The following is a 14,946-nucleotide window of genomic DNA, read 5'->3' as shown; positions in this document are numbered from 1 at the left end:
AATAGGGGCGACATTAGGAGGGTGAGGTTGACACCTTAGAATTATGCTGCTCTGTGTTTGTGCCTGTGTGTGTGCGCGTGGGTATTTAAGTGTGACAAAAAGTAACAAAAGCAACAACGCAGGCAAGTTACGGATCTGCAGAGAGTGACTGGAACTAATGTGTGTATAGTAATATATTGTATATACTGTATTGCTGGCGTGTGTTACACTGACAATTGCCAGTGAACAACAGCTTTTATCCACGCACCGCTGCCTACAGTATGTGGGATTAAAGGATCATTTTCATTTACATCTCACCATTTAATTGCTCTTTCACTCGTGTTTAAAAGCACACAATCATCCCAAACCTATAAAAAGAAGAGCCTCAGATTTGTGTCCAGTGAACAACAGCAAGTTTACAGTGTAACAGAATATTGTATTGTATAACTGTAATCATATTTAATCTTAAATTTTTGCATTGTTGTGTTGAGACTTAGGTTTAGATGCAATCAGAATTACATAATTAGATTACAAATAATAAGTAGACTAACTATAATCAGCCTAGATTACTTTTTTTTCAAAGTAATTAGATTATAGACATTATTGTTACTTTATTCCATTTTGATTATATCTTAAAAACTCTTTTCATGATGACTAATGCTCTACTGACTCAAAAGCTTGTCTGGGGGAAAAGAACTCCGTGCAAAAATACTTTTTATTTGCACTATTAATGTTTTGAAATGTTTAAAGAGAAAAAATATATATTTGTGGATCTCTGGCAGGGTCCGTTTTTCAGTACAAGGTTAAATATTTTCAATGTTTTATTTTGGAGTGATCCAAAAGTATTCAGATTACATTACTGTTTTGTTTGCTTGTAAACCAATGGATTAGGTTACTAATTACAATAGCAACCATGTAATTTGTGTTCAGTAAGTGACTACATCTCAAGTCTGACCCAACACTGTAAGCAATGAGTGTGTGGAAACTATTAAAGACTTTTTGAAATATTTTTGGGACTTATTAAATTTCCATTTATTTATTTAATGTTAAGGACTTACAATATGTGGTTAACACCTGCAGCTACTGTTGAAAATCTCTTTTGAAACATTTAGAAATGAAAATAAAATTAAGAATGTGTGGAAAAGGAAGAGAAGAGAATATCCTGAACTAAACTGAGAAAGACAAAAGAAAACAGATATTAAATAAATATGATCCAGAAACCTGCAAACAATGTTGTGACAAGAGATAACAGGCAAAAATTAAATAAATAAATACATTAATTAATTAATTGATCTAAAAAAAAAAAAAAAAAAAAAAAACATCTTTTGGGTAGTGACAACTTGCTGTTAATGGTACTTTAGGTGTTATTTTGTTGACATGGACAACAACAATAAAAACAATTTTGTCTTTAGAATAAAGTTAATAAAGTTACATTCATGGCATAGATGTTTTAAAAATAAAAAATTACCATTGGTTTCGTTTTATAGCCAGAATCAGGACATCAGAGTGAGGGTCATTACTGTCATATTCTGTCTTCACTGTGTGTGTGTGTGTGTGTGTGTGTGTGTGTGTGTGTGTAAGATTGACATCAACGCCTGTTCAATCCAGAGTGAGCAGTTGTGTCGGGTGTCCCTTGACACAACAGGTGTATGCACATGAATCTGTGAGTGTGTGTGTCTGTCTCGCTGTGTCTGTGATTGAGTGTGTGTGTGCGTCAAAGGAGGATTACCACCTCTAAATGAGGACATTCACACTGTCCTGTCACATCTCACCCCATTCTCTCCTCCTTTCATCTCCTCAGTACCCAATAAATACCCATAATAACACACCTCTTCACTTTCTTTCTCTCCGTCTACACTTTTATTTTCTGTCACTCACATTATTTGCTGCAGCTACAAATACGACTGGAGCTGAAATTGAATAAAATCTGTGTCACACAGAGACACATTTCAGCCAAAACAGATATTTATTTGACTGTTTTTTTTTCTAAAAGGTCTCTGAAAGTAAATCATTTGCATAAAAATCTAGGCTGCACAAATTCTCATTCTGGTAAACACAATTTTTTATGTATTGTCTTTAGAGAAAAAGCACGTCATTTTAAATCTATTTTATTTTTAAAATATCACAAAAAATATCACTAGATTCTTTCAATACATGTTAGTGGATTTGTGGGATGTGAAGCATAGTGGGGAATATTACAGCTGTGTGACAGTTCTAGAAATGAACTGAGGTCCTTCCAGCACTACATAGTTCATGAAATATTTCATAAATCACATATCATATGAAGAAGATTCACTTTTTGGAATAAAAGAAGTCAAATAGGACAGAAGGCAGACGTGATATATCTCTAATCTTTTTTTTGGCCTCATGATGGAAACCTTGTGATGCGTCTGTTGAATTAAAACAGTGTTGACAACACGCCTGCAGCACCTGTTCTGATCATGGTTAGTCACAGCATGGCACAGGTACTCCGCCTCATGAAGCGCTGACATTAGTTACCATGGTGATCCTCATCACTAGAGAGTCAGCTGCCATTCTGAAGCCAGAAAGCCTGAGTTAAAGCTGTCCTCAGATCACTCACAGAGTTGGGATGTTTGGGTTTTTTTTCCTGTGTGTTTAGTTTGGATTGTGTATGGAGCAGCTACACGCTCCTCTAGTGAAGGAACTGACTGGTAGCAGCAGTGAAGCACGGAGGAAAATAAATGTCTACTATTCAGTCCCTCCAGGATTTCACCGCCCTTTTTTGGAATTGTTGCGGCCTAAAATGCTTGATTTCACGGAAGCTTTTCGAAAAAAAAAAAAACTGGAATCGATGTTGTGATGCTATGAGGCATTTTTTGCAATGAAATTTCAGGAGCAAGTGAAAACTGCAAAAGAAAGATTTTTTTTATATAATTCTTTAAAAATGGAAGTTAAGATGCTCAAGGGAGAACAAAACCACACTCTGTTCTGAGTGTTCTAACTAACCTTAGACCAAAAAGGCTCAGAATTACAAAAATTATAAAATTCTGTAAATGAAGAAGTGCACTAAGGGGGTATTTCACAAGGAAGCAGAATCTTTTTGGAGCTCAAACTGAGTCAAAACAGCACGAAATTATAAAAAACTAAAAGTGCACAGAACATTCATAAATGTCAATAACTATGACAAATGTGTTCTTTTCAGTACCTGTGACAAAACATAACAAAACAAGTCTGTTCACTGAGACGTACATGTTTGACATTTTCATTGAGGACTGCTGTGATTGGTGGAACTTGTGGGAATCAACGATAATTGGTCAAATTTGCAGAAAATTTGCGGAATTTGGACAAACTTGCAAGACTGCACAGGATTCACAGGGATTGGTTGAATTTGCGGGAACTGTTGTGATCACAACATCGCAGCTTCCTGGAGGGGCCGACTATTACTCATCGTGTAGTGTCGGATTCAGTCATAACAAAAAGCCATTTATCACTCAACATCTGTGTTGGCGATAAATGTAGAATCACTCAACACATAGAAGAAGAGCAGTGATTTCATGTGAACAAATGAGGGAGAAAGGAGAGAATGGAGAGAGAGGCTGGTAGGAGAGAGATGAGAGAAAGATGGAAGAAGAGAAAGAGCAGAAGGAGAAGAGAGAAGTAGGAGAAACTGAAAAAGAGGAGCAGAGGAGAAAAGTAAGAGGGGGGTGAAAGAAGGGGAAGGTGTTAAAAACAGAGTGAGTTTATCAAAAGAGAAAGGAGAGAAAGGTATAAATGACTATCTGTGAATACGGTAAATGAACAGCATTCAGTCTGGAGCAGCCTCCTGTCCTGTGCGTGCATGTGTGTGTGTGCGTGTGTGTGTGTTATTCTAAGCACTTAGGGTCTATTTTCTAGAGGGTAAATATTTGTGAGAAAATTGTATTTGTAAGTCTGCTCACAAACACAAACACATATGCCATCAGACTGTTGGTTAAAGGAGAGCGAGGACGAGATGGTATCATGGTATCACATAGAATGTGTGTGTATAAATGTGTGTGTGTCTGGGTATGTGAAGGAGGCTCAGAGAGAACAGTATATAGGGTAAAGGTATGCAGCAGTTGGTGAGTGTTTTGTCTGTGCAGATTAACTGTAGAGTCTATATGATACCATGTCTGTTTCACACACACAGGCACAGTGTATCTGATACCATGTCAGCTGACAGGTATGCTGAGGAGACGAGCAGCCAGTGTTTGAACAGGACAGGGACTGGTTAGATTGGTGTGTGGCAGTGATTCGCTCCAGTCAGTGGGTCAAAATGAAGATCATGCTGCAGTTTTACTTCAGAACTGATCAGTGCTACATGTTGTGTCCATCTTTATGTTACATCTCCTATTAAATCTTTGCATCAGCACCGATTTTGAAACTCCAACTTGGCGATGTTGCTTGTGTACTTTGACACGTTAAGATGGTGGACCGATGCTTTGAAACTGTCGAGGGGAAAACATCTTTTTTTTCTATAAAAAGTGAAATATTCAAATAAAAGATGGAGCGACACTGACTGAAGAGGCGAGTGTGAAACTTGAGCTGCTGATGAAATACTGCTGTCAGCTCTTTTCAAAGCGGTATGTACTTGAAAGATTGACACGGGTTTGAACTTGTGTTTTAGGCCAAATTGCTGATGAAACCTGACTGGGAAGAGGCATAATATGGGAATAAAAAAGGGGATGATCTCGAAAACAGACTGGAGCTGACCTGTCATCGGTCAGTGAGCAGCAATAGACCATCATCTGCCCATGTACCTGCTACATAACTGCAGGGTGGTCACCTTGAAAAAGACCATTCAACCCAAACACAAACTTCACGCTTATAAAAGTGCTCTGCTACAAAAGATATTTCATAATAATCCCTGTGGTCTCTATCAGATTAGATCTGCGCTATTTTACATTCTGGACTCTTTATGGACACATCAGGGGCTGTTCTGTGGTTACCTGAAATCTCTGAATGAGGCTCCCCACTTTGATTGATAAATATCAATAAATGCTACTTAAATTATTATCATTATTATTATTAGTAGTAGTAATATTTATTTTAATTATTCTTACTGATGCATGATTACACTGTAAAAATGTATTATTATTTATTCAACTCCCCTAAATATAAAAGTTAATTAACCTTAAAATTGTAAGTGTTTATTTTCAAACACTTGGAAGTCTTTCGACTTGAAATCAAGAGCTGGATGAATGTACTGCACGAGGTCAATCAACTCATTAAATTAAGTTTCTAAAGAAACATGATCATCATATTAGCAGAATTCCCAGCATGTGTTGTGTGAGAGTTAAACTCTCCTGAGACCTTTCTTTTTTATAGCATGAAGAAAACATCTATGATGAAATCTTGCAGCATGTCTAAGTCACCTTTGGTTGTTTGCACAACAGTGAAAGCACTGTCAGCCATGATGAAGGTTAGTAGTCAATCCAGTCTTTATACTTAAAATGTAATAAATGGACTGAGAGTGGTTTCACATATTTTCTTTGTGTCAGTGCGGGAACAAAGTGTCGCCAATGGGAGCAGCTGCAGCTGAAAGTTCTCTGAGTTGAAATGAAAAACTGACTCTTCATACTAAGAAAGTGTAAAAGGAAATCAAACTTGTTTGTGATGTTTGTCAGTGTGACTGAAGAGTTGTTGCTTCAGCTCTATCTAACTCTTATTGAACGTGTTTTCTCAAGTACAACTTAATTAACTCTTTCTCTGCCAGTGAAGAGATATCTTGTCATTTAAGACATAGCGTTTATTTTGTCAATTGCTGTTTTCACTGCCTGGCGGTAGGGGAGGCTGTGATGTCATTCGGAGAAGAAGAGAACCGCTGGCACTGAACAACTGCAGATCCACAGGTCAGAGAGCAACGTGGCCACAGAGCTCAAGCACAATGTGGGAGTGCTCGCGCTGCAGTCCCCGGGACTCTGTCGGAGAACTTCGGGGGGCAGGAAACACAGACACAGCTAACGTTAGCCACACCGGTGGCAGTGATGTCACACACGTAATATGAAGTCATAAAAAAATATGTAAACATGAAGTTGATATTATACTAAAAAAAATGTCTCTTTCACAAAAACACTGTTTTCTTGTTTTTTTGTCTGAAAAGTGTTTTTTTTAAAAGCAACCAGCCATCATTCAAGTGCGTATAAAAAAAGAATGAATGAAGCTTGAAGAAAATGTTTTTTGTGTCTAAAACTAGAAAATGCATTCTTTCCTTTAAAATATTCCATGTTAACATAGTCATAGAAGTGAATATTCTGTGGGTGTTAAAAAATCAGTGAATTTTGTCAAAAATGCTGAATCTGACTAGCAACTTCTTTTAGAAACACTGGCAGGGAAAGACTTAATATCAAGTTTATTTGACAAGAAAAGTTTACTTGTATTGAATTATTAAAAAATTACCTCAACCTGTCCATTCAAATTTCAAAAACTTAAAATTTTTAATCAGCCTGGACACACTTTGTTCATTTTTTTGTCAAAAACATGGCTTGCCTCATTTGATATAAATGAAATATGAAACAAATAATGAAGTCATCTCACCCTGATAATCTTAATGAAACAATCAACAACCAGTCTTTATGTCAAACATAACAAAATGCTCCACCCAGTTCTGAACAAATACTCCAGCCACTGTGTATTTGAATTGGGAGCTACAGTAATCAATAAATCTGGAGGAGGGGGAGAGTCAGGAGGCCTGCAGGTTGCACTGGACAGGGGAACGGTGGTCACTCATGGCAATACTTCATCATGACCAGGGACAGCCACCTTATGTAGTTTATAATAGGTTTGCATGTTCATGTGGACACACACAGAAAGTACACAGCCAACTTTAACACTTTGGTGAAGTCACCGATTTAATGAACACTTTTTAAAGCTTTTCCAAATTAATCCTGAGTAAATGCAGATGTCCTGTGTTGTGTTTACTTGCTTCATTTTGGCGGTCTGATCATCAGAGCATGAAAGCTGGCCTGCTGGCGCTCCGCTGACAGCTGTTGCTGGTCATTCCTCGGTAACAGTACATATCAAAAAGCCGTCAAGGTCATAAAGAACGACTATTACTACAGGACTACTTTAATATTTGTATCCATGAGAAACAGCAACCAGTCCTCCAAATTTTTTTTGTTTGTGCTGCCAACAACGTTGGTTAGCGCAGAAACCATAGGTCCAGATTGGTGCAGGGGACGTGTCCTGCCCAGTGTTGAGAACATGTCCATTATATAGACATGAAAGTAGCAGATGAAACACTATAACACATTATATGCACCAGTGCTCAACGGTTGCGATCTGCCATAAAACGGAAAGAAGAAACCATACACTGCTGATATCTGTGGAGGAACCAGGAGGAAGAAAAAATGTCTCAAAAGGTCTTAAAACCAAGTAAGTTGTGAGTTGTGATGGCAGCTTATGACCCACTAGTTAATGTTTGTGAGTTTACTTTTCAAAGTGCTGTTTGCTAATATAACATCTACATTATATTCCATCATATTCTGAATGTTGTGTCTTCCTTTACATATGGCAATTAAGTGTTGGACCCCAAGACAGCTGGCTAAATATGTGCCCTCAGTGTTGAAACAAATTGTGTTAGGGTTAGGGAAATGATGTTTGGGTTGAACTGACTACTTCAATAACAATAATAACCACTTAGGGGATGATTGTGGTCACGGTTAAAAAGAAAGCAAATGTTGATCTTTGTGCATTTACTGAAACTAATAATGATGATGTTGTTTTTCCTCAGAGGACAGTCTCAAAAAGAGCCACATTTTGTCTTGTACTTATTATATATTGAAAGACAGAGGAAGAAAGAAAGATGAAAAGAAGGAAAGAAAGAAAGGAAGAAAGGAGGAAAGAAAGAAAGAAAGGAGGAAGAAGGAAGGAAAGGAAGAAAGAAAAAGAGGGGGTATGGAGGACAGATCAACCAACCAGTGCAGTCCATTCAGCTTTGAGGATGTTGGATTTCTTTGTCTGCAGGACAGAGCGAGTGCTGACTGCAGCGTCCAGCCGAGGATGGATGTGTTTGATTTGCCATGCAGGGAGCGCCTCCAGGTCACACTGCATTTATTTTTCAGCTCCACCCCGCGAGCTGAGCTGATTTTTTTTCTTACTCTGTCTCCTCAAGGCCTAGCAACTTGTTTCATCTCCAAGTCTGTCTGAATGAGTGTGTGTGTGTGAGAGAGAGAGAGAGAGAGAGAGAGAGAGAGAGAGAGGGAGAGAGAGGGAGTGAGAGAGGGAGAGAGAGAGGGACACACACCTTCATACATACCACACAGTCACACACTGAGTCTGTCTTTTCAGTGGGGTGGGCTTAGTTTTGAAAGATGATGCTCTGAACTCTGTGTGTGTGCATGTATGTGTGTGTGTGTGTGTCTCATATGAATAAAAAGCTGAGCCAGGGACATGGTTTGGCTGTCCCAAAGGTCCAAACATTCTCCAACACACACATGCAGCCAAAATGTTGGGGGCTGCAAAGCTCCCAGAGACAGACGTTTCCCCCTCTATCAATCTATCAGCATCCCCTGTTTTTCTCCCGGGGAATGAGACAAAAGAGAGTGAGACAGAGGAAGAGGAAAAGAAAGAGTTGGCTACAAATTGTCTGGTGAATTAAAGGTCAAGGTTAAAGTTACCCTCATAAATTGTGTGTGTGTGTGTGTGTGAGTGTGTATGTGTGTACATAAGACTAGAAAACTACACCATGGTTCATGGTTTTGGCTGTCACAAATGTCCACAAATCCCCACACAAGAACACACAGCCAAACCTTGGGAGCAACAAAGACGGACATTTGTCCATCAATCACTCTGCTGAACTTCTTTTCTCTCCGGGTGAGAGACATTAACGAGAGCGGGACAGGAAAAAGAAGACGTAGTGAAAGAGAGACAACAAATTTTCTAGTGAACACAGGGTCAAGGTTAAAGTTGCAGTCATAATTTTGGATGTGTGTGGGTGTGTGTCAGCTTGGAGGCCTTTATACACTGGCTAGGGTGAGGACAGAACTGTGATGTTCAAAATATCAGAGAAGTACATGGGGTATTTGTGTCATACAAAGACAGAAAAACTGCTACATACCGTTGAGTGAATAGGGATTCAAGGCTCCCATTATCCAATGAAACCTGTGTTACAGCTGAAAAGAAAAAACACTCTGAATTCGGGATGATTTCTGGAGCTTTAAAATGACGAGTGCAATCAAAAGTTGAAGGTTCTGAGAAACTAAGAGGTAAAAGCCTTCAGCATAGTAGCTGATTCAGTGTGTATTTGGACACAGTGTGGCTAAAGAGATGAGAAAATGAGTAATGCATTGCTGAAAGTCTGCAGAGGTTAGTTGGCTTTGCTTCATCAGAACTTCAGGGCATTTTTTGGTATTTTTTATTAATTCCTGATCAAGTTAGAAAGCTAGAAGTAGCAACAGTCTGTCATCATCATGAGAGAATATTTGTACAGCGTTCGTTTTCATGTATGTTTTCTTTGCAAAGTAAAAATCTGCTCAGTCTGCCTGCATGACGCTACTGTTATCATAACAGGATATTGACCCTCTGTAACAGACACGCTGCTCAGCGTCAAACACTCAACATTCCTGAAATTTACATAGGGCTGAACGATGTTGAAAAAAACATCTAATACAATATAATTTTTCTTATTTTGATTGAAAAACATTAAAAAGACTATGGTATGTTTTTTTTTTGAGGAATCAGTACCTAATGAAGACATTTTTTTAAACCTGTAGAATCTTCGCTTTCCCACATTGATTCATTCAATAGTTGTTGGGGTTTTTTGCCTTTAACAAATATCGCACCTCTTGCGATTTGAAAATTGCAGAAAGCAATATAGCGATTTCGATAAAATTTTGAAAAATCGTACAGCCCTAAATTTAAGTCCAAGATGTGTAGAGGATATTTCAGCATATTGTTGGTGTTTCCACCCTTAGTTGAAATAAACATTTTACAGACATTACAACAGGCACTGCTGTCATCTTTGTTTTGGATAATTTGGAACAGTTCCTGTTCTCGATCCCCAACTTTGACAGCTCTACCATTTGATGCATTCAAGGACATGTCAACTTTGTTTTGAATCTTTAGAGGAATAGCAGACAGCAGCTCAGTATGCTAACCAATGCCTTCTTTGTTAAATGTACAATAAAATTATAATGTTAATTATAACTAAAAGTAGAATTAACTGAATAATACTTAACTTTTTTTGCCAGATTTTCTTCACAACTTTATATTTCTGTACACAGAAAATTTAGATGATGACAGACAAAGAATAGTTTCTAGATAAATCTGTTGGGTCTATTCTGGCCTACAGAAATAGATCCAACTACACAGTGCTGTTGGCTCAGGTCTGATGAATATTAATGAGTGTTAGTTACACACCCTCTCTGTCCTTCTGCAACTGCTGAACACAGTTCAGAACACTGATTGGTGGTAATGGTTTCATGTCATGTTGAACAAACAACCAATTTGTTGGACCTCTGGTACAATCTATTTCTGAAGACACTTTTACATCCCTTTGAAGTAAAAAAAAAAATGCTTTTTTTGTGCTATCGTGTTCTATCAGATATCATATAATAATAATCAAACCATCAAGAGATGCTTTTTACATTATGAAAAATGTTAGAAATGTGTTTTAAATAAACATAAGGATGGAGAGAAAATAAAGCCTTCACAGTTTCATTCATCTAAAGTTTCTGTTGAGTGCCTGTGTTGGCTCAATATCACACACAAATGTTTCACATTGTCCTCTACTGGAAGCCCTCATAGTACCATAACATTTAGTCCATTTCACTTTCTCACACAGTCAAGTTCAAATCAGTGCCCTTTCCTTCTTTTACCAAGCCAGATCTCTGATGAATAAATAATAAGGTAAACAGCATTTCCTTTTCCTTATAATTAAACAAGGCTCTGCTGAGAGTGAGCCACTATCTACCATAATGCATCACACTGAGTTGGCTTGCACAGTGACACAATGAGTTCACACATGAAATGAGATTCAACATTTGAATACAAAACACTGCAGCAATCATCATTTAGATTCCTGCAGATTATCACTTGAAACAAACTTATTATTAGTCTGATGGTAATACCTCTCTGCAGTCATGCATTTGAACAAATGTGAAATTATTTTATAGACCCCTAAAATCAGAGTGAACTAATTTGCACTTTTTCAGGACATTTTTGAAATTCTCTGTAGAGTTTCAGAGAACAAAATGATTTGATCTGAATGGAAAGCTTTGATCAGGATTAGCTTTATTGCTTATCTCTTCTCACTGTTAAAATTTTCCTGCGTTAATTAGACAGTCTGTTCACAGAGGAGACACCAACATGAACGAGTCAGGTTCAGGAATCAAGGCCAAAAAAACTGACAGCAGGAAAGACAAACTGAAAAAAGGGGATTTCATCCATTCATAATATGCCTTTGTGGGATTTTTTTAAAGGACAAGTGTGTAGAATTTAGTGGCATCTAGTGGTGACATTGCAGATTGCAATCCAATCTCCCCACCCTCCCCTTTCAAGTGTAAGAATCTACGATGGCTGTGAACACACGAAAAACAGGAAAAGACCTCTGTAGAGCCAGTGTTCGTTTGTCTATTCTGGGCTACCGTAGAAACATGTACTCTGTCAGAAAGGAACCACGCCTTCTGTAAATATAAAGGCCTCCTTCTAAGGTAACAAAAACACAACATCGCACTAAGGAAAACATCAATAATATATTCCATTTCTGTCATTTTCTGCCAACAGATCCCCCTAAATCTGACACACTGGACCTTAAAGCTGTGGATGTTTTGAAGATATATTATTCCCTGTAGTAACAACTCTTGGCTTCCAGTTTGGATAAAAGAACCGGATACAGCTGTTGTTTGTTTGAGATTTAACATAAAATTAACTTTCATGTTTGTCTAGTTCAGGGTGGAGTCATTCATATATAAAATAAAGGTAGAGTATGCTGCCGGAAGATGTGTGTTGGTGTAAATGTAAAATTCAGGTCCTTACATTTAAGGGAAAGCCCCACTAAGTGTCAGTCCCATCATTCCACTGGCCGCTGTCATCATAAAGAGTAATGCTGACACTGCTGACTGCTAAATAACAATGTCACAGACAGATGAACAGTAAGATGAAGTCAGTTTACCTTGTTTCCAGAGGCACATTGCTACCCAGCACCCAGCTGTCTTGCAGCGGGACGCTCTCGGGTGGCGTGGTCTGCAGCTCGGCTGGTGATTGGCCGGCCACGGGGGCCGGGCTTCCAGTGGGAGGGGTTAGCTGCCGCGTCGAATTCAGGGAGTGGCCAGCGTGGTGCGTGGAGCCCAGGGATTGGTTGAGAGCTGTGATGGAGGGCTGCTGGCGGTGAGGGGGAGGTACCGGAGGCAGGGTGGAGCTGTGGTGATTGGATGGTTGCTCTGCAAACAACAGAAGAGAAGTATGGTTGGAAGGATGTACCGCATTTATTACTATTCAGTTTGTCAAGATGTCAGCTTTATTCAGGCTTTTCATAGAGCATTAACACTGGCTGACAGAAATTTTGAATAAGAAAAAGACAGCGCCCATTTATCTGAATTTTAACAGTAAAGACATTCAGGGATGTATTAAGGTTTCACTCAATTTTAAGCAACTAAAATATTGGCTTTGGTTTTGTACGCAGAATATCTATTGAATCACTTCTCCTGTTCATGGTTGTGAGGGAAAGAATATTCTAAAAAGAAACATTTCAAAGGGTGCAAATCCAACTCAGACAGGGGCAGATTCTTCACGTGTCGATTTAGTTTGTATCCAAGCCTGCCACTCACACTGGCAGTTTTGCAGTTTAAAAAAAAACTGAGTTCATGGTGTTTGGAAGGGTTTTATTTTTGAGTTTTTGTTTTTTTGTTTTTTTTTGGTTGGAGTGTTGTTGTAGAGCTGTCTTTGGTAACTACGCTTTAGTATTTATTTCTACTGACAGGGGAGGATGGGTTTTGTTCTTAAGAAGCTGGGAATACTTATATCTCTCCCCACTGCCACTGAGACATCTGCATCATTAACAGGAGAAATTCCATTATATTCCACTCTAAGATCACATTTCATCATTCAATCAAACACAAACACAGGGCCTCATGTGTAGGAGGACATAATTTTCGGCACCCCAGCTGGAGACAGAGAAATGTGTGACAAACTATCAGAGACTTTTACTTCTTATCAAAGTAAATATGAATTCCTGTGATGCAGTAATTGGCAGAAATCTAACTATGTGCCTGTAGCAGTTCAACCTGCAGAGATACTGGTGACTCTTAGAGACAGGCAGCCTCTCAAAATCTATCAGCCCTCAGGCTACAGATGGACCGATCGAAGACGCTGACAGAACTTTGCTCCTTAAGAAGCTAGTGGTGATGAAATTCAAAAAAAGTTCTGACATTCACATCTCACATTGTTTGTATGTGTGTGTGTCCTTAAGGCCATTTACTAAAATTGGTCTTGATCTTGAGACCGCCCTAATGGCCACTTTTTGAAGATCTCTGTCTAGTGTCAGAATCAACCTAATTTTTACTCATCTCATCTGTCTCAGACAGAGACCAGTAAAAACCACAGCTGTGGGGATATCGCTAAATTGCCTGTCAATTGTCTAATTTGTTTGTTAACATCATTACTGTGATTGTGTAAAATAGCATGCAAAAGAAAACACACAGCAGTGTGTCAATTCTGAGACAGCTGGGAGCACATCAAACTTTTATTAGAAAGGAAGTGTAAACAAAAGTAAGTGTAAATGACGCTCGCAAAGCTAGCTAGCTGACTTATGTTGTTGCTTGTGATGAACATTGGCGAGACAATCCACATAAAGCTGTGCAGCTAATGAATATAAACCTATGTTGCATCAATATTAGTTAGCTAATGTTAGCTCTGACATAAATGTGACATGCTGCTGTACAGATGTGACAGCACTTGGTCGTGATTCGGTCTTGCCCTGCCTTGGTCTTGACTTGGTATCAACCCCTCAAAGTCTTTGTCTTGTCTCGGTCTTAATACACTCTGGTCTTGGTCATGGTTTGATCTTACTTTTGGTGGTCACTGGCAGAACTCTGACATTTACTGTATGGCTCAAAATGTGAAATTATGAGTAATGTTTGAGTGGTTCTTGTAAAAGTGCATAAGTGTCTGTTTACTGTCTTCAAACCTTTGCTGTTTTTCTTGAAGAAGAAGAAGAAGAAGAAGAAGAAGAAGAAGAAGAAAACACACCTAATTAATCTCCAATGGGAAATTACAATTTTCACTCACTTGTAATTTTGTACATAGACACACAGGCCCAAAACACACACACACGCGTTAAGAGTTTGGTGCCTTGCTCAAGGGCACTTCGACAATGCCCAGGAGGTGAAGTGGTGCCCCTCCAGCTACCAGTCAATGCTCCGTACGTTAATCTGTGCAGGACTTGAACCGGCAACCAAGTCCTTACAGACTGAGCTAGTGCCGCCCCCTGAACCTCAGTTACATTAGAAAGAACAAAGGGGTTCACTATCTTGCTCAAAGAAATACACCCATTGCACCACCAGCCCTGCAGAAATCAATGTGCTCCTGGAACAAGTCTCACTGTTGTCGCCAACAACACAGCCCCCTGCATTGTTTTAACAATGAGCTCTTTTATTGTCACTTGCTTTACATTAGGGTCCGCTGAGGTTTGAAGTTGGTGCACTGGATACAAAGTCCAGAGTGCTAACCATTGCACCACAGAACCACCAGCAGAGTCAGGTGTAAACTATCATGCACGTCTTGTTTCTGTCAATGTCAATTGAAATTTACATGAAATGTTCCATGGTGATGAAGAAATTCAACAAGAATCATGTAATTTCTCTGCCTGCTGACAAACACTTGTTGAATCTTGATGGCTTTGAATCTGCAGTCCGGTTCACATGTTTGTTCATCAGAGACAAACATAAGAAGTGAAGCTTGAAGCTGTCAAATTCAGCATTCACTGGCTGCGGGCTTCCATGTTAACCACTATGTAAATTTCACTGCGGTGTATGGGCCGGTCAAGGCTGG

General features: G+C 38.9%; 1 protein-coding gene across 2 annotated transcripts in view; it reads right to left on the bottom strand.

Moving 5' to 3' along the window:
- The window catches only part of tenm3 (teneurin transmembrane protein 3), a 417,647-nt gene that overhangs the window by 156,050 nt on the left and 246,651 nt on the right, over nucleotides 1-14,946 (bottom strand). For both annotated transcript variants that reach the window (XM_084747609.1, XM_084747617.1), the window contains one exon: nucleotides 12,071-12,338. In XM_084747609.1, coding sequence (XP_084603735.1) covers nucleotides 12,071-12,338 — 268 coding nt within the window. The remainder of the gene's footprint in view (nucleotides 1-12,070; nucleotides 12,339-14,946) is intronic.

Source organism: Lutjanus erythropterus, chromosome 3, assembly GCF_056507025.1.
Source record: "Lutjanus erythropterus isolate fLutEry1 chromosome 3, fLutEry1.hap2, whole genome shotgun sequence".
NCBI classification, from domain to species: Eukaryota; Metazoa; Chordata; class Actinopteri; order Lutjaniformes; family Lutjanidae; genus Lutjanus; species Lutjanus erythropterus.
Note: the sequence above shows the minus strand (reverse complement) of the source record. Positions and strands in the feature narration are given on the sequence as shown.